Raw genomic sequence first — 25426 nt, 5'->3', positions numbered from 1 at the left:
GGTTTAACCTTTAGAGTGCCAACAATATATGAGACGTGAGCAAGCTGAGCACAGTATGCCAAGCACATATCTCATCTGTGGTGAATTCTTACCCTTCTTCATAGCGCTTACCAAAATGATGTTTCTTGAGTCTTGTGAGATGGAGCAGACTCCTTCAGTTCTACACTACTGTGGTCATATAGAAGACTCCCAACTGGTGCTTTTGCTAGCAGAATGCTATGTTTGATATCCCTGCTTGAATGCAAGTGACTCAGTTAGGTGTATCTTTAAATAACAAGTCAAGGTTTCCTTGAGAACCGGTATTAGAGTTATTTAGTTAAAATATTTGGTGAGTAACTACGTAGAATATGGGCTTTTGGAGGGTTAAAATTCCAAGGGTCTCAGGGTTATCTCATTGAGAAAGTTCCCAGATATGGGCATAAGCGTTTGCTTGAGGAACAGTTGTCATTGCTGAACTGTCATTGACCTATCTGCAGCATCTCAGTAAAGTAGAAACAAAAACTTTGATCATACACGCAGGGATTTGTGTAAGGGAACAGGTAGCTTAGCGTATTTCTAGGTTCCCAAAGACCTCTTCATGTTGTTAGCTGCTTAATTGCCTGATCCCTGCTTACATTCAAAGAACAGCCAATAAATACATTTTAAAAAAAAATTAAAAAAACCCCACATACTTATACTTACATATATTTGAATTAACATTTAATAACAAAAAAGGTCAGGCGAGTTTTATGTCCTAAAACTCCTATGATCCAGGATGATAAAGAAGGTCATAGGAGCTGTAAATCCCACAAAACCAGGCGCCCCAGTGGTGCAGAAAGGGTAAAATAAAAACATTTTATTTTCATACTAGATTTTTGTTTATGGCTTAAAACACTAATCTTCTGTGTGTTTACCCTGCAATTTGTTGTTTATTTTCCCCTTTATGGGTTCACTATGAGGGTTACAGCTTACTTTATTTATTTGGTGTGGCATACTAGAATATAATGTGAAAATGTGTTTATTTGTTTTCTTTTTTTCCATTTTGTCATTATACCATCGCTGTCCTATGTTTCCTTATACAAAGTGAAAGGTTGTCACCAAAACATTCCATTCTCCTCATTACATTAAGGGGTTAAACCTTTAGAATACAAATTTGAAAAATTAAGAAATGCTAAAATTATGTTATTAATAAACAAACAATGCCAGTTGATCGTTTACCCGTGTCTGAAAAACAAAAATCCTCTTTCCATTTTTTCATCCGTGCAATCAGCATCCTTGTACCTATTAAAGTCACCATGTTGATAAATAATGCAAGATATATATGGGGGAAGCCTTGCTATTTAAAATATTTTAGATCAACAAAGGATCAAAAATCCAATTTACCTCGTGAAGTATTTTCTGAGCTTGTTAAAGGCCAAATAAGAGCTAAATCAGAACTATTTATTCCTTCACTAATTTAATTCAAGTGGGATTTAAAATCTCATAACTCTAAATGATGCTTCTTCCAGATGGTAAATTAATGTAATTTTAGCAAGAAGTGAAGTTGCACAGATATTTAGTATTTAGAACACTGGCTGATTTAATGTTCTGCACCCACCAATGCACAGATGATGCTTATCATTTTAGTGCCAGCCTGTCTCTATATTTCCATTCACTGTGATCTGTGGAATGAAGATTGGAGGGTACTGAACATCTAACTTGTTTTCATTACTATAAGCATGTTCATAATTCATCAGTTACATCTTCTGTTTGTAATTATATACTGTACTTGTACTCTTTCTTTTGCACAGGGCATGGATGGTGAACCGGGGTCTCAAGGGCCAATTGGTCCCAAGGGAGAGAAGGTAAGGCTATACATAACCACTAAATGATCTCAAAAAGTTATTGGTTTACCATGTATTTTTGTATTAAGTTACAGCTTATGGTTTAGGATCAAACGATGAGTATTCAATGTGCCCTATCAATATTTAGGTGCAGCTTAATTCTACATTTTTTATTATTCAAATATAAGGTTGAGTAACATCATGGGTAACTAATAATAAACTAACATCCTTAGACACAATGGTAGCACTAGCAGATTAAGCAGAACCAATTGGTCCATGGTGACTCATCAGAGGATGTGTGAGGTGTGACACAAAAATCATTATGCAGTATAGTTATATCATCATATATGAAAAGTAAACTTGTGATCAACGGTATTACTTTGCATCGTGTATTTCCATCACCCCCTTAAATCATATTACTTAGAGCCCCTAAGAACCTGGAGCTGTGAGCAGAGCCATCATCAGAAATCTTGGGGCCCATTACATGCTTAAAGCTGGGGCCCCATGCCCCCCCTCAACATGGGGATTGTTGGCTTAAGACGGGGTAGGCTGGTGCCAGCTGTTCATGTTATGTTATGTCTGTCCCCGGAAAATGAGGTCATATTCCTGTGTTCAGACTCAACGTGCCTAGCGGTATATCCATGGGGATGGTTGGGGTTCGTGGAGCTGGTGCTAGGGCTCCCTCCTTTACACCAGTGTCCCTACTAACGTGGTTTTTTACCTGATTCATGTTACGTGATTCATGTTACGTGACCCCTCTGACACTCAGGTAAGGGAGCTGGCTGTACCTACTGATGGCACCCCTGGCTGTAAAAGGCAGCTAAAACAAATTATTTATATTACATTAAGTGTATATACTGTACATTTCTACATTTGCACTTCACAAAGTTGGGGATGGATATCACAAGATATTTCTCAATGGGTCTATAATCACAATCACTTATACCAAAATGGATAAGGGCGATTAGTTACTTTATTGAAGAGATGTGAGTCACAGTCATTATTATCAACTAATTATACGACAGAGACACTGAAGTGGTGAGGAATATTGTAATTTTACTACCATTATCACTAGTATCATCTGAAACTGAGTTTGGATATTTGATTGATTTTGGCAAAACGTGAAGCTCATACACTGGTCTTAGATGCTGTCCGCTCATAATTTCTGCGTCTGTGTGTTCGGGCCAGTGGAGTTATTGAGTTTTATTTATATTTGATTTTGTTTTCAGGGTGAAATGGGCCCCCCAGGACCTGCTACCGTACCTGTAAGTATATATACTGTAGTACCTGAAATGCTTTATAAACAGATTATAAACAGATTATACTTTGTAAAACAGAACACAACCGATTTAAAGGACATTTAGGGAGCACGTTGCTATTTTAAACTAGATTTGTCCTTAGGTTTCCCTTTCCATAGGCCTAGAGGAAGCAAAAATGGCTTTTCTTCCTGGCATACACTTTAGACCTACATTGTTTAAAGATTAAATAAATATTTACTCGTATTTTTATAACCAACAATTTTTACCTCTAAACAATGAGTATAAACACTCATTGATTGGAAGAGTACATGCTGATATTTTAAATTGGTTAAACAGAACCATGCTTTGGTTGTTGTAGGAACAGCTGTTGGAGGTAACAAACAGTATTTCATCCCCTATCCGTAATATTCACTTGGGATCCTCATTTGCGGATCAAAGTGACACTTGAAGGGGGCTAACGTTCTAGCTGGCATGCAATGATAATAGTAATGATGGCAAAACATTAACCTAGGGATTGTACGAGGGGATTATATAATAAAAAAAAAAAACTTTTTTAATGGAATAAAGGCATACCGACTTCCAAACTCCGGATACAAGGACCTCCTATAAATTGTGCTACAAATATATGTTTCATATGGTTTTCTTTTGGGTTTTAACTCATTGTTGTAATATAAAGTGGGAAACATGTAAATAAATGAGCTTATATGCCTAAGGCTTGTGTAGGGAGATACTGAAAAATAGTTTTTTCCTTTGGTACCAGGGAGTAACAATATGGTTGAGGGTTCAGATCCTAATATATCGTGGTTAATTTGTTCAACATATGCGACAAAATAAAATCCCAGCTGACACCTCTGCATCTGTTTTTTCACCCAGAAATCACGTTGTTTTTCTTATTCTGGTAATACAACCTCTAAAATATGCTGAAATAGTTCATCTTTACTATTTAAGTGCCTGAGGGGAGTTCGACAAATTACCACGGCTCTGCTCGCCCCTTAGGCACTCAAAAGGTTAATGTACAGTTAATATCATTGGCTAGTAACATGTTTGTTGTAAAAGGCATATTGACTTCATTAGACGGTTCTCATTCTCTCATGTACCTAATTATTGATTCTGCTAAGGAAATCTAACTGGTCTATAATGTTTGGCCCTTGTTGGAAATCTCTGTCCACAGAATTTGCTGTAGGGAGTAATCTCAGACAATCCCAGAGTTAATTAAGGCAAAGATTGTATGAGCTCAATGCACAGATCTGCCACAGAGTTTTAATTGCTCTGCAGGGACAGATCAAACTACTCATTATTCAGTTATTGTTATAGAGATGCTGCTGCATTTTATTTTTTAAATTGCTTCACGAAGACAGGTGAGGAGAGGATACCGCACAGTGGGACATAGATGTGAAGGGGAAAATACAAACTTTCAAAATAAAAAAAGTTGCTTTGAAGTTTGGTTGGGAGAAGCAATTGTTCTTAACCTTTTTATTGCTACAGCAAGTATAGAATGCTTATTGGTATAACCTTGTTTAAAAAAAAATAGCTGAAAATGGTCTTTTTATTCAGGTGCTTTCATTTAGTGCTTTTCTCCGCTTGCTGTTGTAATGCGTCAATGTGTGTGAAGTTATGACGCTTGAGAATTCATTAGGTCTATCCCAGATGTTCCGGGTATGGCCGGTGATTACGATGCCCTAGGGTTAGCCTTCTTACTAGCCCAACCCAAATCTAACCCAACTCTAACCCATTTCTGCCCCACTATGTAGATGGCATCGGAGACCTCCAGGCCGACGTACATGGGGAGCTTATTCGGTCGGCTAATCCGTTACTGTATCATAAATGTGCATTCAGTTTTGCAAAAACCCTTGTAAAAATAAGTCATGAACTTTCATAATTAGCAATTTGCAGCCCTGCATAAAATCATTCATATTTTATGTAAATCCTGAGCTGATAGAGGACCTTAATATCATACATATTTTATATGTTGTGATTCAGATCATGGGGATCACAGGATAATATGCTGTATTATGTAATATATAGGTTTTAACAGTAAAATGCAGTTACTCTTTTATACCAAGAGCTGCCCATCAGTAAACCACCTGATTTATTTTTAGTCAATATTATTGTGTTCATAATGCTATTAATCAATAACAATTTCACCATGATTTATTTAAGATTTACAAGTTAATTAATTGGGACCACTTCTTATAATTGTTTTGATCATTAATCAACAAATCATTTTAAATGGATCTATTTACAAGGGGGTGTGTTTATGAGTAATGTAGCGATTGTCAGACTTTTCAAATCACCTTGTCATGTCAGTCTCCATGGTCCACCTCTTTAGCCTGGATGATAAAACACATAAAATACAGTTTTGATTTAAGTAAAAAATACTTTTTACACCTTTCTATCGTTCTGCTGCTGAAAAACATGTATGAAGGTAGTGTGTACCGTCACCTATAACCCAATAAAACACAGGCCACAGCATAAGTTCTCACCTCCCCCCTTGTCCAAACAACAACAATGCTAACTTCCGCTGACCCACACCAATGCTAACCACCAGCAGACCATACCTTTGGTGGGCACGTCCAAGGTCAGTGGTGGCTGGAGGTTGAACCAGGGCCTGCCTTAACTGATTAGCCACCTTGCATTGTATTGAAGCGGAATTCCAAGACATGATTTGATAATGTGGCACTCATCTTCAATAGATTTTAGAGTTGCCACATGGAATCTGCAATTGAGGTCTGTTCTGCAAAAGCACATATATTGATCAATTTTGCAGCTTAATGGGCCAGTCAGAGGAGATCCTCTTATCTCTCTAACCAAACCATGATGCCCTCTGCGGGCAAAAGTGGGAATGTGGGTGAGAAGCCATGGGACAATAAACAAAACAATTAGAAGATGGTTATATATAACTGGCATGTGTCACCTTTCTCAAAGAAACATTATTTTCAATTGTTTTGTAAACTGAGATTTTGGCAGTTAGCCGGCCACGTACTTTGGTGATGGCAGCCATAATGACATATCACAAGATTTTCATGCATATTCACCATTAAAAATATAAAAAAGGTAGATCAGTTCAGGGCAGAAAGTATTTAGTTACTTAGCAGGAAAAAAATAAGACTGTTTACCTGCTGTTGGTATAAAACCATTTCTAGGATATCTCTTTGGGTTTCAATATAAACCCTAGTAACTTGGGAATGAAGGACAGGCATGGAGTGATAGACATTAGTAACCAACTAACTAAGTAACTAACACTGATTTTAGATTGATCACGAACAGTGTTTCTTAAATAAAGAGAGACTGAAAAATATCAAGTGTAACAATAACTATATATATATATATATATATATATATATATATATATATATATATAAACTTTAAAGCTTTCCCTTTTTGGGACATGTGCCGCTATTCAATGCAGTTGCGACTTCTATTTATCTTTGTAGGTACACTTGCAGTATGTATAAATGTTTCAACTTGTACAAGATAATGGGTTCCTACCATCTTTTCTAGAGAAATCGCTTAATGATTTCTTACAGAAGCAATTTCTCTTTGGTCCCTTGAGAATAATATGCCATGTTTTAACTCAAGAACATGATGACATTACTCTAGTAGTCTGCTATAAAACCTGTAACAGATTCATCAATGGAACCACCTTCCACAGCATGCAATGGATATCACTGATATTTGTCGACGTGTTGCCAGCTTTAAAATATAGAATGACGAAAGGTAGTTAGATAGGTGGAAGCTATTCTTTAAATGCTCTGATGTGAGAAGTATTCCACCCGTTCTGCCAGTGCTTGTCTAGGACCTACTTATTCACTTTGCTCTGAGAATTTTCAGAGTAGCCAAAGCTTCTGAGCATTCAGTGCCAGGCACATCTTAAGTGATTTTGATTATTCTGAGCAGTGTTAAACCTTAAGACAGGAAAATGTCAAAACACATTAAAGGTGGCATAAAATATTTCATTTATTATCAGCAACACTTTAATACAGTGAGACTTCTTATTTGACCAATGATTGTCACTATTCAGGTGTACTATGCTATTCAGCTTAGTGACCTACCTGGTATACTTAGTGCAGGAGTTCATATGTAATGGAAAAACTCATGAACCTTCCCCATTCTTAACTGCTTTACTGCTATAGTGAATATAGAATACATATAATTACGGCTTCCAGAGGTGATTTTATCAGATAAATAAAAAGTAACAGTCTTTTCATTATGGAGTGCCATCATGCATTAGAAATACCATAAATATCCTTTAAATGACTGTGCTAACTTCTGTTGGCATACAATATATATGATTAACAAAAAAATGTATATAATATGTATCACAAGTATATGATAATCTTTAAAAATAGGGTATTCCAAGTATTTGTCTTCATTCACTTTTAGTATGTAATCATGTACCTTCTTTTACTTTTTTAGATTATTACTGCAGGCATTAAAGGGGAGATGGTAAGACAACAAAATCTATCTGTCAATCAATCTATCTATCTGTGTATATATCTATCTGTCTATATGTACAATTGTATTTTCATTGACAGGGTGCTACTGGACCACCTGGACCCCCAGGAAAGGAGGGCCAAAGGGTGAGTAATTAGAAATAGTGAACAAGAACAAATTTTCTGTTAATTAAAACATCCTTCATTTCATTGATTTGCTTCCCAATACCACTAAATCAATTGTATGTATCATATAAATATCCCATCTTATCACAAAACAAAGGCATTTTATTTTAGAGGAAATTAGTCTATATTTAACAGTAACGTCAGTATATTTTGTAATAAGCAAATATATAAAACATGATAAAAACCTGTAAGTTACTAACTTTACACAATGAAATATTGCTTCCATGAACTGATAAACCTACCAACTTTGAATATTATGAACAGTTACTAAGACATACAGCTCAGTATAAACAAGATATGTTATGTATATTGTATATGCCAATAAACATAAACTGATTTCACTACACCTAAATATATATATATATATATATATATATATATATATAACTGGTGAAGTTGATGTATTTTTTTTTGAACATTGGTGTTTTACCACTAAAGACACATTTGGATGTTGCATAAAGGTATTGCTTGCAATGCTTAAAGTTGTGGTGGTTGATTTATTAGGCAGAAAAACTTTTTTGTGCGCCTTTTCATTCTCAAATACGTTTTTTTAGATGACTGACTCAGTGTCCCAAACAGCTTGTATATTACCACAATTGCACATTTTTATTTCTTGCCAGTGACATCTTAGTGAATCTTACCTTTGTTGCCTCAATATAAAAATAACACTAGATCATCCATCTCACTGCTAATGAAGAATAAGTAACTATTGCACAGTATTACATACATAACAATGTAATACACAATAAAAATGTTGAGTAATACACTTGTGCATTCGGATTTATACAAATTGCAAATCTATTGAATTTTGTTATATTTGGTGATTTGTACGAAAACAAGGCCAGACCCCCAGACACACACGAATCGGATCAAAACGAAGCAAAAAGCTGGGACCAAATTTAGTGGGCCCACATTCACTCTCACTCTCTCATACTTTTATTCTTGTTCACTCTCTCTCACCCTCTCTAAATGATTCCGCTCCTACATCTTCTTCCGCATCTTCTATCTTCCTGTCATTTTGCCCTAACTTGAACTCAGTGTAATATGGCGGTGCACCCGGGGACGTCCTCTCCCGATCTGCTAATTGGGGGAGAGAACGTCACTGTAAGTACCATCATTTTGCCCTAACTTGAACTCAAGCAATATGGCGGCGCTTCCGGTGACCTTCCCTTTCTCCAATTGGAGGAGTAGTTCACGACACTGGAAGCACCGCTATTTTGGCAGAAATTCCCTTCTGTTTGTATTGACGGAGATGTGGACGAAGATAGAAGATTTAACGGAGAAGATAAAAGATGGAAGATGAAGAAGAAGATGTAGAAGTGGTCGGCAGAAGCGAAAGTGGTCACCAGAGAAAGTAGGGAAAAGTTTAGAGAGCATGAGTGATAGAGTGAATAGGATGAGAGGGTGAGAGAGTCAGAGAGAGGGTGAGAGAGTCAGAGAGAGGTTGAGAGATTGCCAAATTAAAAATGTCCCTGAACCAAAAGGAACGTAATTGGTTGCCCAAAAATGAATGGGCCAAAAGGAACCGAAAAAATTATCCGAATCATTTTTGGGCCATTTTCACATGTCTAATGAGTAATTTCTGCATACAAGATTTAAAAAAAAATGTGCTTTCCAACTAGTGAAAATATCATGTATTACTAGTTTTTGATAGATTGTCGATAGAGAAAGGCACATTCGTATTTTTTGTTTAGTTGGTTTGGAAACCTGCTTTTTCTTTATGATTACATTAGTTTGATAGAACAAAGTGAAAATGTGAGTGTAATGAACCTTGCCTTGCATCCAGGACAGTACAGAGACCATAGCAGATGTGTTTGGTCCATATACAGCAAAGCAATCTATGGTTTTCACCGGTGCTGTGATGGTATGCTGAGCATTCCTTATACTAGACATTGCCACCAACAGAAGTGAGGCAGGTTCCTCCCCTGTATTCACTCATGATGATACATGATGATGACAAATTGGTACATCATATTAGAGCCTGGAATGGAGTTTGCACAGGTGTCCCTACCCAGTTAATTAGGTATAGACAGCTGCTAGCATGGTTGCTACCTTGGATTATCCCATGAAATATATATGTGCTTCATGCAATCATCTTGAGTCATTACATGGTACTGTGTACAAAACACATATTCATTGCTATTTCAGCCGACAGGTGAAAGTAGTGACAGGGTTCAGTATATTGGGACTATGCAGATATGGTCCGAATGCCTGCACAAGTATTAATCAGTTGGTAAAATTGGAAAAAATAAACCTGAATCCCATTAGAATTCTGGTTTAATATAACCATGCTTATCCCATAAGACTGAAGAAAATGCAGTATATAGGTTAGTTTTAATTAGATACACTCAGTCTTTTCATTTATGACTCACATTTCCTTGAGCAGACAGTGCCTGGTTCACACATCCCAAGTTCTCAACTATGTAATTTTCATTACTCTAGGGCAGCGAATAGCTCAATTTTACATTTTTGCATTGGTTTTAATTGATAGTGAACTGCCTTCAGCTAACAAGGCTAATGGATCTTAGAACCAATTTATGCATCTCTTGGTCTAATGAAAGCCTATGGAATTAATTTCACATCGACATCCCGTATGAAATAAGACATATGGTAACTATAACTTGTTTTCTTAGCATTCCTTATGTTTTTTTACTCTGATTTTGTACAGCCCAAACACTTTAATAAAGCCAGCTGTACATAAAAACAGATACATTGTGGGATAATACATCTGCCACGAATAAGACTGTATCATCACATTAAAATTGTGAAGATGCATTAATAACAGAAAGCAAAAGGCAAGGTTGCACCTACCGTATTGGCTCGAATATAGGCCGCACTTTTTTCCCCCACTTTAAGTTTTTAAAGTGGGGGTGCGGCCTATATTCGGGCTCTAGCGCCCGACGCCCGGGACATGCAGTCCCGGGCGCCGGGCAGGCAGCGGGGTTAGGATACAGATCCCCCGCAGCGGTGCAGGGGACCTGCATCCTTCTCCCCGATACGCTCAGACAGCCTCCCCTGCCAGCACTTCCCACGGGGGGGGGGGTGCCGGCACGGGAGGTTATCTAAGCGTTTTACCTCTGCCCACCCCCGACTTACCGGAGCAGACTCCCGGGTGTCTTGCGGGGCCGGCGGGAGACATTTACGCAATACGCGCATGCAACTTCCGGTACCGGAAGTTGCATACGCGTATTGCGTAGATGTCCCTCGCCGGCCCCGCAAGACACCCGGGAGTCTGCTCCGGTAAGTCGAGGAGGGGGGGGCGGAGGGCGACAGCGGCAGCGTATCGCGGGGAGGGAGGACAGCGGCAGCGTATCGCGGGGAGGGAGGACAGCGGCAGCGTATCGCGGGGAGGGAGGACAGCGGCAGCGGATCTCGGGGAGGGAGGACAGCGGCAGCGGATCTCGGGGAGGGAGGACAGCGGCAGCGTATCGCGGGGAGGGAGGACAGCGGCAGCGTATCTCGGGGAGGGAGGACAGTGGCAGCGTATCTCGGGGAGGGAGGACAGTGGCAGCATATCTCGGGGGGGGGGGGCAGAGTGGCAGCATGTTTTTTTTGGTGCTTTTTTAAAGAAAAAAAACTTTTTCTTTAAAAAAGCACCAAACTTTTAGGGTGCGGCCTATATACGGGGGCGGCCTATATCCGAGCCAATACGGTATTTTGTACTTTAATGTTTTCCACATGGTTTTGGGCAGTGTTTTAATACCACAATATCAAATATAAACTAAGAATGTCTTCATTTCTATTTCGGCATCTGAATTGCATATATGCACAAATATATTAGTATCGCCACATGCCTTTTGAGTAAACAAAATACAATGGATTTCCAAAGCAAAGCTTGAGATAAAAGGGCTTAGAATTAATGTATAATTACATGTGAACATGTATTGTGAGTTTTTTTATTTATTTAAACAATTAGGACTTTTTTATGAAAACTTCTTGTTTTCTGTCTTGAAGGGGAAAGATGGATATTCTCAATTTCCTTTACTAGCCTATGCAGATGTTTGTTGGTACTATAGATTAGCAGCTATAGCATCTTCTCTGCATCTACTTGTACTACTTTCTCATCCGTGCCATATTTCTCATAAGCAATGTAAATACATCAAATTTTAATCATAAAAAAAACATTAGTAAACCTAGAGAACAGAAGTGCGCACCTTTAATATGTTGTTTGCACATTCCCCAGCACTGATCCACAAAATATATGATGAACTCCAACAATATTTAAAGAACAAAAGAGTCATAAATAAGGAAATAGTAATTAAGTAAGCAAAGACATGAATTGAAGAGCTCAATAATCCACCAGTTAATTACAAATCAGTTTATTGGTTAAATCATGTAAAAACACACTGGCAGAGGGCAGGACCTCAATCATATTTTATTTGTTAAAAAAAAAACATCATGGTGATAAAACTATTCCCATCATTACAGAAATCAATCTAAAATCAAGTTAATTTCCCTCTTCCCTATATTTTCTCATGTAATGTTGCCACACAAATTACATATTTTTTACAATATTTATACATATATAATACATATAAAAATATTTATTGGAAACAAAATATTTAAATGGAGGAGGAAAATGTAAAGAAATCTGCTACAAATAATTCAGAATTAATGTTTAGCAATGTCCCCAAGTACAGTAATAAAATTATAAGAGTTTTGTGGTTTATGTGGATGAAAATAGTCCGTAACACACTAATTTTTTATTACTATTATTACTTTTATTATTATTATTATTATTATTATTATTATTATTGTTATTATACACCATCATTTTCTACAACACCACACAATGGATACTCTTCAGAACTTAATACCAAACATAGATTTTTAACAGGCTTCTGGCTTATATAAGTTTTCAGCATTTTCCCGAAATGCCTTTGGGACTATAATTTCTTTCCTCACCAATAAAATGTGAAATGTGCTCAGCCACTTGTCTCAATAACATTCAAAGCTTATTAACAGTGTTGGTTAGGCCCATCTGTTCATCAACATCATTTTTCTAAGGAACACATGCACTTAAACATTTCTTCAACTCATCTATATTGGTAAACGAGTAGCCAGCTGGTCACCAACTCACAGAGTAATACTCTGGAGCCCATCATTATTATACACAGCTGTGCCTGATTAATTTTAAATCTCATATAATCAAACCATAGCAAACCCTTTAGTGATTGTAGCCATCACCTAGTAGTTGGTGGTTGATAACGGTAAGAATGTACAAACACCTTAGTATTATGCTGCATTTTGCACTTACCAGTATGTATAAAGATTTATCAAAAGGTGTATTATACAACCAACAGACATTGTTGCGCTTTTTATGTGCAGTGTAAGGAATAACATGTAGTAGATTTTTAGTGCCAGAATGAAAAACATTTATGTCAATCTATAAAAAAGGTTGCCTAAGTACTTTTTTTACATTGTGTACAGTGTCGGACTGGGATGATAGAATGGCCCTGGCACTAAGTCCAATAGCCGCCTGATAACGTAGGTGCGGCCAATGGCTAGATATGCGCATCCACATGCCATGTTTTTCTATACATGTTGCGTACACCTTGGCAAATGCATCCACTGGCCACACACTAAAGCAGTATGTGTGTGGCGCTGTTGGCCACTAGCCCACAGGTCATTTACCCACAGGCCTGATTGTGTACAATTTAAAGACAAGTGTATACAACGTAATTAACAAATGTTAGAGCTACTGTCTTATTAATATAACCTAATAGGATATATATTATGTTTTGAGCTTCTTTATTTTTTATTTTTATTAGTTTCTGTATCAACATCTGTCATCCACGTAGCTCAAACTACATGAGCAGCTAGGGCCAACAAAAATGAAGCCTGTGCTAATCTCCTCTTCTAAGAATATGGCTGATGCACAGAAGAAAAAAAAAGGAATTAAAATCTATACAAATGAAAAAAAGAATTATGGCATGTATAAAAATGCAACTGTAAGCAATCTACTAGTCTGGTCTAGTGAACACATTATATGTTAATTATACTGCATAATGAATATTTTAGTGACAATTTAATCAAGTAGCTTTAATAAATTAACTTAGGTTGAAAAAAGATTATCAAATAGCTGTTGTTGAAACTGTGGAGTTCCTGTAAAGTGCCTCTTTTTGGCCAATCACAATTTATATATTGTATTTATGTCTGTGTTCTATCACTGAAGGTTTGCAAATTGAAACACTCTTACCATTTTCTCATTAATAACACTGGGGAGATTCTGATGCTATTCGATTAGGCCTCGGTAAAGATGATGTATTCCCCATGAGCCTTTGATAACACAAATTTAATCACTTAGAGTATATACAAAATTAAAATTATGACAGGCTGAAATAGACTCTTGGAAAGACATTTAAAATGATCTCCTAATGGTAAGAGTGAATGTGATCCTGAAATAAAAAAGTAACCTTGGTATTATCTTCATGATAGGAAAAAAAAACAATCTGCTACATATCTTTTCAGATTTGTAAACTAACACATTTGTATTTTGGTTGACAGATCACTAGCCTATACAGAATTTTTATGTTCATTTTCTGTGATAAATTGGTATTTGTATGTTTAGGACTATGTGATGAGAATGCTGTCACACGGATATATAGAGTAAGATGTGCATTAACACTGAGAGCAACAAACAAAATGTCTGCCTCTGCCATGGGAGCTGCATGAGAGCTTAATATTTTCTAATAAGGTAAATAGGTGAGGCATGGATATTTATAACATCTGGTAAAACTGGTGAGGATATTGGTAGGGAAAAGAAAAAATGTAGGTGCACTAAGCTAGTCTCAGGCTCAAATAATACAAATGTATAATATGAGGCCTAGCAAACAGTGTGAGCATGCTGCAAATACAGTGTGTTGGCTGTACCTCTCGTTTATATTATGTTTATATATTTGTTGCCAACTTTATTAGGGTGAGAAGAGCAGACAGTTTTTGAGGATATTGGTAGCCCAGATGGAGGGTGGTTGCTTCTAAGAGGCCTCTTAGTGAAGAAGTATGTGAATATAGCAAGGTACACAAAACAAAATTCTCCAACTGAACTAAAGTCATATGTTGAATATCTCAACGTTGAAGCAGATACCACAAATATAGGTAAAATAATACAGTCTGGATTAGACATTACTTCCCTACAAAGAGATTTGGGTAAATTAGAGAAATGACAGAAGTGACAGATGAGGTTTAATGTTGACAAATGCAACGTTATTCTTATAATCAAGGGATGTTGACTAATTTGTGTGGGTACATCAAACACGAACAAAGGAATCCTAATTAAATCTACATATGGTAAAAAGGGCAAAAAGGGCTCCAGTCATTAAGGTGTCAAAAAACCTGTCCTGAAGGGGTTAATATGAGGAGGCTAGAGAAGTTGAATTTGTTTACACTAGAAAATAGGTCTCGTAGAAAGAAATGACATCATTATACAAAGACATAGAGTGGTAATACCAGCTGCTCTCTGATGACCCATTCATCAGTAGGACTTTAAGCAGCAAGGTGTTCTTGACAGTAAAAACAAGATGTGGAATTCACTACCCACTTAGACTAGTGTATCAAATTCAGTAGATGCTTTTAAATATGGGTTGGTTGATTTTTGTAGTGAAGGAGAATACACAGGGATATAATTGGTTATAAGGACATGATTTGTTATGGCTTGATGATCTAGTGAGAAATCAGATTGCCCTTTTAGAGTCAAGGACCATTTTTTCCCCTTGTTGAGGCACAATTGGAAATTATTTTAATGAGGTTTTTTTGGTCTTCTTCTGTATCAACAGCAAGGTTAAACTTAATGGACCCATGTCTTTTTTCAACCTAAATTACTATTTAATGTTTAATATGAAAACATATTACAAAAAGAGTTGGGCTGAAAATGAGTTATCACGTACCTTATTTTCTCCATTTGATCTCACAAGTAAGCATATTAAAATCACACTAATTAAGATATTTCTACAAAATTTCTCTATGCATGTTTACATATTCCCCTTGTTACTAACCACACAACAGCTGTTTAGGTATTAATGTAATTTATCATAGGCCAAGCATGATGCAAACGTACCTTTTTTTATTTACCGTATGTTTTTACATTAAAATTACATTGGGATACACTTTTTATTAGTGTATTATAAGGAAAAATATATTTCCTAAATCTCTCTAGTTCAGAGCTTTGATGGGCTAAGCAAACCGTATCAACATTGTTTTACCTTAACCCCTTAAGGACCATGCTGTGTTTTACCTTTTGTACCATTGGGACCGAGGCTGTTTTAACACTTTTGCAGTGTTCGTGTTTAGATGTAATTTTCTCCTCACTCATTTAGTGAACCCACACAAATTATATGTTGGTTTTTTTCAGGGCAAGAAGGGCTTTCTTCAGATACCATTGTTTTGATCATATTATCTAATTTCCCATAAAAAAAATAATAAAATATGATGAAAAAATGTAAAAAAAAACCCCCACATTTTCTTTTACCCAAAAAATCTTTTACTCATCTAAAAAAGCTAATGAAAAAACCTACTAAATATATTCTACTATTTCCACTTTGTAAAGGAAACTCACTTTATACTCACTTGGTGTAAGGGGCGTGGTCACCTATATATATTCTACTATTTGTCCTGAGTTTAGAAATAGCCAATGTTTTTATGTTTTTTTTGCTTTTTTCTGCACGTTATGGAGCATTAAGTACAAGTAGTGTTTTGCTATTTCAAAACCATTTTTTCCAAATCTGGTAATTCTTCCCCCATGTGCCATTTCGGGTATCTTTGAAGCCGGCCAACGTAATTTACCCCATCAAATCATATATTTTTGAAAACTAGACAGCCCAAGGTATTTAAAATTTTAACTCTTTCCATGCACTAATTCTAACACCAGCCTTTGTCAAACTTTGTGGTAGTAATTTATTTTGTGTTTTTTATCGCTAAAATTGCTCTTCAGGTATGGATTTACAGCTCCTGGTATACGACACTTTCAAACAACATCGTTGATCACTTTCTAAGCTTGTTTAAGTCTCATGACGTGTCAGGCACATCATAGGTCTTTAAGTGACCGTTTTGCATGACGCGCCTGACCCGGCAATGGACATTAAGGTATTAAAAACAGCAATAAGGTGAAAGTGCGCTAATATAAACACACCAACATAAAGTGTAACCAGAGAGGAAAATACTTAGCTTAATAACACAATCTATGATCCAGGAAAATAGAAAGCACAAAAATCCCCAAAACAATATATAGTGTAGGATATCCAATCAAAATGAATGGATATCCACAATAAACCAATAGAGAGCTCACTCACTTTTTGAAGAGCAGTATGATGCTCTCTAGATGTGCATGTTTCAAACACCTGTGCTAAATATCACATGGATGTAGCATCTCCAAACAGCCAATGATATCTTCATGGAACACGCAAGTACGAGAGTAGGCAGTGCATCAATAAAATGTAAAAAGTAATAACAAAGTAGTAAAATTATTTTACATTAAAGCAAGGAACAATCAGCCTCCAAAGTCCTCAGTATGATACAGTGGTACCTTGCCTCTGGAAAATGAAATGCCCCCCCAAAAAACACCTGCAGACTCCTCATGTATTGTGGATATTCATAAATTTTTTTTTTAACACTTAAAGTTTATTGGTTTTACAATAGACCATGCCAGGACAAAATCAGCAAAGGTACATAGATTGGAAATTAACAATGGCAATGAGAACCAAAATACACGGAACCAAGGTTCCCAAACACTCTCAATACATCCTCGTAACAAGCCATATGACATGTGAAAAGAAAAAGAATAATAACATACAATAGAAAGCACAGACAGAAATAAAAAAAAAAAAAAAAAAACACCACATAAAACGAAGACAAGGACACACAAAAGGGAAAAACACACCAAAGGAGAGACAAGGAGGGGGGGGGACAAGGATAGGAAACCAAGAACTAGGCCGCAACCAGTCGTTGATACGCCTGAACTATGAATCCGCAGTAGCCTTGAGAAACCAAGGCGTACGGAGTGACCCCAGTATGAAGCCCGAAGGGGTATGACCAAATTTATTTTGATAGAACGTAAGCCAGGCTTCCCAAGTCTCCTCAAAAATATGTGGTGTGTTACCAGCAAAATGAGCCGCCCTCTCATATTGGCAAGTCGTAGTAAGAGAATAAAGGACATCATGTATGGAGGGGGGGGATACAGACTTCCATTTCTTGGCGATACTAATTTTCGCAGCAATAAGCACATGCGCCAGCAGCTTCCGACGAGGGCCAGAGAGGTCATCCGGAAACATGTCCAGGAGCGCCAGTTCAATCGACCGAGGGACCTGACAGGAGAGAAGGTGAGCACCAAGATCAAAGACGTCCGTCCAGTAGCCACGCAGGACAGGGCAGTCCCACCAGATATGTGACATCGAACCCCTGGCACCGCATTGACGCCAGCACAGTGGAGAAACCGTCGGGAAAATGGACGCCAACGTGGTGGGTACATAGTACCAGCGAAACAAGATCTTCCTATTAGTCTCAAAGTGGGTTACATTTTTGGAGACACCACGGATCGTGGACAGAGCCTGAAACCAGTCGGAGACATCAAATGTGCGACCCAATTCGCGTTCCCACGCGACCATATAAGGGAGCTTAACATCCGTACCAGGATTCAGCAGAGCCAGGTAACAGAGCGAGATGGCCTTGGAGACCAGTGGAGCCCGAAGGCACATTTTGACGACAGGCGTAGCCGGAGCATGTGACACAGACTTCTGCAGAACAGAGCGGAGCTGAAGGTATTTGAAGAAATCCTGTCTCATGAGACCAAACTCAGCACACAAGTCCTGGAAGGAGCGGACGTGCGATGATGTAAAAAGCTGTGAAATTGACCGGACACCATGCCGGATCCAGGCATCCAGGGACGTTTGCGGCAGGAGAGCCTTCACGGCAGAGAGCGGAGCATATCGGGAAAGCAGCGGTGGAAAACGGAGAGAGAGTCTATGTTTATCCCACAGAGCAATGGATCGTTTCGTAGTAGGTAAGGCGTCCGCCAACGACGGCCGCAGCGACTGAGGGAGCCACAGAAGATCTCCAATGCCGTATGGACGAGCATAAAGGTTCTCCAGATCAACCCAGGCCACCCGGGAAGCATCCGAGAAGAGCAGCAGAGCCTGAGCCAGATGGGCAGCCAAATAGTAGAGCTGAACATTCGGAACACCTAAACCTCCAGAGAACTTGGGTCGCTGCAGGAGCTTCGTAGATATCCTCGGACGTTTGTGAGACCAAATAAAGGCAATAAGCCGGGACCGAATGGAACGCAGGAAGGCAGCCGGGAGGACCACAGGGAGCGTCCGGAAAAAATACAGGAGTTTAGGTAACGCATTCATTTTAAACGCCGTGATACGCCCCAGCCAGGAAACCTCCAGCTTCGACCACCGATTAAGGTCCTCTTGTATCCGGTTCCAGAGGGGGAGAAAATTATGCTTAAACAAAGTAGAAGTGCACTTGGTGATACGAATCCCCAGGTAAGGAAGAAAATCCGAACGCCAATCGTATGGAAAGGAGGACGAAAGCGTAGTCACCAACGAAGAGGGATATCCAATATTAAGGGCCTGGGATTTGCTCCAATTAATTTTATAATAGGAAACTGCACTGAAGGAGTCCAGCAAAGCATGCAACCGCGGCAGCGAAGTCAAAGGTTCCGTGACTGTCAGGAGCACGTCATCCGCGTACAAACTGATTTTAAACTCCTTAGCACGGGCAGAGAAACCCTTGATCTCAGGATCTTCACGGATTGCGATCGCCAAAGGTTCCATAGCCAACGCAAAGAGAAGCGGAGAGAGAGGGCATCCTTGACGTGTACCATTACATATGCGAAAAGATTTAGAAAGGAATCCAGAGGAACACACCTTGGCCGAAGGGCTGCTGTAGAGAAGAAGGACCGCGTTGATGAACGCCACTGGAAAATTAAAGGCCTCTAGGGTAGCTCTCATATATCCCCAGTGGAGGCGGTCAAACGCCTTCTCCGCATCCAGGGAGAGGAGAAGGCACGGCGATTTAGTAGCATTAGCCAGATGGACAATATTGACAATCTTGTGGGTATTGTCCGACGGCTGGCGGCCCACAACGAATCCAACTTGGTCATTTGAAATCAGCGATGGGAGAAGGCCATTCAACCGCAGGGCTAAGAACCGGGAAAAGAGCTTGGTGTCCGTGTTCAACAGCGATATTGGCCTGTAGTTGGCACAGCTGGTGGGAGATTTACCCGGCTTGGGAATGGTAACAATCTGCGCCTCCGTCATTTCACGCGGTACAGACGATGCAGACAGAAGATGACTAAACAGAGAGCAGAGACGCGGGGCCAGTATGCCACGAAATTTCTGATAATACGAATTTGGAAGGCCGTCTGGCCCAGGCGCCTTATGAGGCTTAAGCCCCTGGAGAACTGCCTCTATTTCCTCAATCGATGGAGGAGCAACAAGAGAGTCCCAATGCGTAGTTGACAAAGCAGGGATAGGGAGCGACCGTAGAAAGGCAGCAATGGAGGCCTGCGACGGCTGGGCAGTATGTGGCTGGGAGTGCAGATTATACAAAGAGTCGTAATAGTCCGCAAAACTATCCCCGATATCTTTGGGGTTATAAAGCCGTCGACCATCAGGAGCCTGGAGATACTGCGCCGAAACCTGGGCCGAGCGCTGAGTAAGCTTTTTAGCAAGCAAAGAGTCCGCCTTATTGCCCTTAGCGTAATAGGTCTGCTGGAGCCTGCGGAGCATATATTCAGTGCGTTGTAGTTGAAGACGGAGGATATCCGATTTAACAGCCAGAAGTTGACGGTAGGTATCCTCAGACCACGACATCTTATTAGACAGCTCCAGCGCTGTGAGACGCTGTGTCAGATCAGAAATGGAGTGCGCATAGTCCCGCTTGCGCCGAGACGCCAATTTAATGAAACAGCCCCGAACAACAGCTTTATGGGCCAGCCACAGAGTGGTAGGAGCAACGTCGGGAGTATCGTTGAGCTGAAAATAATCCACAAGAGAATCAGAAACTGCTGTAGAAACATCGGAATGCTGTAGCAAACTTTCATTCAGCCGCCACCTAGAGGAAGCCACACTCCGGGGAAACAGGTCAAAGGAAGTCCATATAGGAGCATGGTCAGACCATGTTATAGAGCCTATGTCCGCTTGTGTGATTGTTTGCAAGGTAAGTTTATCCACAAGAATCAAGTCAATTCTGGAGTAACTGGCGTGTGCCGCCGAGTAGAACGAATAATCTCTGTCGAGGGGATGGGTAACCCTCCAGGAGTCAAACAACAAATGCTGGTGCAACAAGTCCTGGAAACGAGAGCTTTGAATGGTCAGAGACTTCAAATATTTGGACGACATCTTAGCAGAAGAGTCAAGAGACGGGATCGGTAGCAAATTAAAATCCCCTCCAACAAAAATCCGGCCAGCAGCAACTCTACGTAACTTGGTGAAGACACGGTCCAGGAAGGAGAGCTGATGAGTATTAGGAGCGTAGACATTGAGGAACGTGCACACCGAACCATTGAGAGTGCCATGGAGGATGAGAAAGCGACCTTGAGGGTCACAGATTTTCGAAAGGAGTTGGAACTGGACATCTCTGCGAAATAAAATAGCCACTCCGAGTTTCTTGGAAGTAGAGGAAGCGTGGAAGTCTAAGGGGTAGTATTTAGAGGTCAAACGAGGAGTCCTTGATTTGAGGAGATGAGTTTCTTGAACCATAACTACAGAGGCGTTACGTGATCTCGCTTCCTGGAGAAGCATATGACGTTTATGGATAGTATTAAGGCCCTTAGCGTTGATCGAGAGCAGCGTAATAGAAGACATAGTCAACAGAAGGCAGGAGAACAGGGAAAACAGAGGAAGACACACACAACAACACACACAAAGGGGAGAACTAACAGGACAGAAGACAAAAAGAGACAAGGGGAAAAAAAAACTATACAATCGAGTTTTAGGCCAGAATCGTGACAACCGAGACTAAGCCACAATTTATTCCCACCGAAAAGCAGAGGGGTTCGGAGGAAAAGAAGGACATACAGAGGGCGAGGAAACATCAGCCCATGGTAACCATATGAGAAAGAAAACAAAAACAAAAAAAAAAAAAACAAAAAAAAAAAGGAAGGTGCAGGTAAGTAATCACACATGAATCAAGGCCACAAGGAGCCAACATATATGCGGATACGTGGTGAGGGGGCCAAAGATGGGCGGCCACACAAAAAAAAAAAAAAAAAAAAAACCAAAGAGTGTGGACCTATGGTGGTGTACCAACCCTTAGAATGCTGGTACGAAGAATAATCAACGAGGGGGGGTAACCTCTACACTAAGGGAGTGGCAAGTCAGCATGAGGGGCACCAATCATGGACAAGCCAAAAAGCACCTGTGTACAAGCATGTGTGCATGGGCGTACGGATGCGTGGGTAAGCAATCCTAGCCATATTGGGGTGAAAAGCTGCCAGACATGTAGTGAACCCCTATAAAGCAGGCAATAAAAATGAACGAGGGGGCAACCTCTGCACCAACAAGGCACTAAGTCCGCACGGGGGGCCCCAATCATGGACAAGCCAAGAAGCACCTGAGTACATGTATGTGTGCGTGTGCGTGTGGATGAGTGGGTAAACAATCCCATACTGGGTGGTAATCCCTGCACTAACAGAGTGCCAAGTCAGCATGGGGGGTCTCAATCATGGACAAGCCAAGAGGTACACGTGTAAATGTATGTGAGTGTGAGCGTGTGGGTGCGGGGATAAGCAATCCCATACTGGTGAATAAGCTCTGCACTAACAGAGTGCCAAGGCAGCATGGGGGACCTAATCGTGGACAAGCCAAGAAGTACCTGTGTACACGTATGTGTGCGTGTGCGTGTGGATGCGCGGGCAAGCAATCCCCTACTGGGTGATAAACACCGCACTAACAGAGTGTTAAGTCAGCATGGGGGGGACCTAATCCTGGACAAGCCCAGAAATACATGTGTACAGGTACGTGTGCGTGTGCGTGAGCGTGTGGATGCGGGGGTAAGTAATCCCATACTGGGGTGGAAAGCTAGCAGACATGGAGTTAACCCCCATAAGGCAGACGATAATAAGCAGTCGTGTGGAAACCTCTGCAACAGAGTGCCATTGCAACGTGGGGGGCCCTAATCACAAATAAACCGAGTGGCACATGTGGACATATACGTGCGTGTGTGTGTAAATGTGGGAAAAGAACCTCTCCCACTTAGGGGTGCAGAACCGTCAAACAGGTAGGGAACCCCCACCGTGCTAGAGTGCCAAGTAACATGCGCAGGAGCAACTTCTGCAATGCTGGAGTGGAAACCTACAGGTAGCCAACCTCCGCCATGCCAGAATACTACCGCCCAGCTTAAACAACCCTGCATCATGGAAATGCAGCAGACAGGTGTACGTATGGATTGCTACTGTGTCCGTGTGTGTGTGGAGTGTACCTTGGACAGGCTGCAATTCAAGTCCCCTTATTACGTGGGCAACAGCTGCAGTACAGTAGTGAAACATACAGTTATGTATACCAGCATAACAAATGCAACAAAAATAAACATGTAAACAGCGAGATGTAATACACCTCCACAAAGAGGTAGACCGGTCCGAGAGCCCGTTAGAAAGAAAAAAAACAAACACAAACACCGGAGCCCAGACAGACCATTCACTCCAAAACGAAGGAGCCCTGCAAGTCCCATAACAGCAGACAGTCCATACCAGCCAGGAGATGGAAAAATCAGGTGGCCTGAGATGACACGGTAGGCTGAGAGCTAGAAGGGCCACGGGTAAAGCGGCGTCGATCCTTGCGTTTCCCCGGCGAAACTAATTCCCATTCGGTTGAGAGACCGCGAGCCGGAGCATGTTCCGGAGGCATAGCAGCAACAGACGAGCCATCAACCACAATGCCCCAACGCTGCAGAAGCTGGAGTCCCTCAGCGGGAGACTGGACGGTAGAATGGATCCCATTCCTGGACACCAAGAGCTTGACCGGGAACCCCCACCTGTAAGGTATGTTGTTGGTGCGTAGTGCAGAGGTGATCGGTGCGAAGGAGCGTCTCTTAGAGAGGGTAGCAGCAGAAAGATCAGCATAGAGATGAAGGTCGGCATAAGGCTCAGGTAAGGTAGGGAAGGCACGGGCACATCTCAGGAGAGCCTCTTTAGCGTGGAAATAATGGAGACGAATAATAACATCCCGAGGAATGTGTGATGGCAGAGACTTGGGTTTGGGGATGCGATGGATGCGGTCGAGGAGAAAGTCCGAGGGGGGAACATCAGGTAGCAGAGAGCAAAAAAAGGTAGAGACATACTCCGGTAGGGCAGCCATAGACACCTCTTCCGAGATCCCCCGAATGCGAAGATTGTTCCGACGGGAACGGTCCTCCAGGTCAGCAATCTTGCTGTGCATCGTCTGAACTTGGTCTTCCACAGTGTTATGCCGGTCCACCAGATCATTAAAGGCGGAGGCGAAGTCCTCAAACCGTCCCTCCAAGTGATCCGTTCTGGAACCCAATTGCTGCAGATCTGATTTAATGTCGGACAACATGTCCTTAATCTCTGAAGTCATCGCCACCCTCATACTATCCAGCATATTCTGCAAAAGGTGAGTGGTAACAGGAGCATCCACTGCTTCATCATCTTCCTCCAACTCTGGCTGGGAAGCTGGGAGTGGCGGGCCATCGCCATCTTGGTCAGAGAAAGGCGGCCTAGCCCGTTTCGGAAAATATTGCTGGAGCTTCTGCGTGGATCTCTTCGGGTGTTTAGAGGCCATGGAAACGAACCCCCAAGATGTCCGGAACAAAATAAACCAAACCAAATAAAAAAAAAGAGAAAAAAAAAAATCGCAAATAGGCTATGTACGGCTGATATTTCGTCGGAGCTCTAGTGAAAGACGGCCATGCGGTTAGGCTGCCAGACCATGCCCCCTCGGATATTCATAAATTTTGATTGGCTGCACTACATTGTGTATATATATATATATATATATATATATATATATATATATATAAAAAAAAAAATTTTGCTTTATATGTTCATATACTATATTATTAAGCAAAGTATTTTCCCCTCTGATTATGCTGTATGTTAGTGTGTATATATTAGCTTTTGATATAATGAGTATTATATTTGACCAGGTCTGTGGGGTTATTAATATTTACATAAGACCATTTACCCCAGCTGAGTAGTTTAGCACTATGATTTTTCCAGATATGGGAATTGGCATACATTTTACATCTCTTTCATCCACGCTCATTTACAAGTTGTCACTCCCACATGCGCATTAAAGGTAGATATAGCCATAAATTGGCATGGCGGTGAAATGATAGACATCTATGATGAAGTATACAAGCTCTAAGATAAAAATGAAGAAAAAAACACAGTATTTTCTTCAGAAACGTTCCTTAAATTTCACCTGTTTCTGTAATTACTTCCATTTCCAATTGTTATAATCTCAGTAAACACGTTACATGTTATTTATTTGGAAAAAAAAGTGATATTACATGTTATTTATATGTTAAAAAGTCACATTATTCTTCTGACTTTGTAATATCCCTGCTGTTATCTAGGATGTAAAATTCTCCAGTTATTAACATTACCAAGCTTATGACAAGATTAGTTGTGACTTATGTAACAACATTGATAATCTTAAGGACTTTAATTAATTTGGGCTAAATATAAAATGCCATGTTAAAGTCTCATTAGAAAAGCATTTGCTTCTCATTATTATCGTCTTCTAGTAAGATTAAGGGTATATCATAATACACCTGCTTAACATTA

General features: G+C 40.1%; 1 protein-coding gene across 1 annotated transcript in view; it reads left to right on the top strand.

Moving 5' to 3' along the window:
- The window catches only part of COL19A1 (collagen type XIX alpha 1 chain), a 193480-nt gene that overhangs the window by 6142 nt on the left and 161912 nt on the right, over positions 1–25426 (top strand). Inside the window, exons 3-6 of the mRNA XM_053460355.1 lie at positions 1770–1823; positions 3032–3067; positions 7478–7507; positions 7597–7641. Coding sequence (XP_053316330.1) covers positions 1770–1823; positions 3032–3067; positions 7478–7507; positions 7597–7641 — 165 coding nt within the window. The remainder of the gene's footprint in view (positions 1–1769; positions 1824–3031; positions 3068–7477; positions 7508–7596; positions 7642–25426) is intronic.

Source organism: Spea bombifrons, chromosome 3 (assembly GCF_027358695.1).
Source record: "Spea bombifrons isolate aSpeBom1 chromosome 3, aSpeBom1.2.pri, whole genome shotgun sequence".
Lineage (NCBI taxonomy): Eukaryota > Metazoa > Chordata > Amphibia > Anura > Pelobatidae > Spea > Spea bombifrons.
The sequence above is the reverse complement of the archived record's forward strand: the minus strand, read 5'-3'. Positions and strand labels throughout refer to the sequence as shown.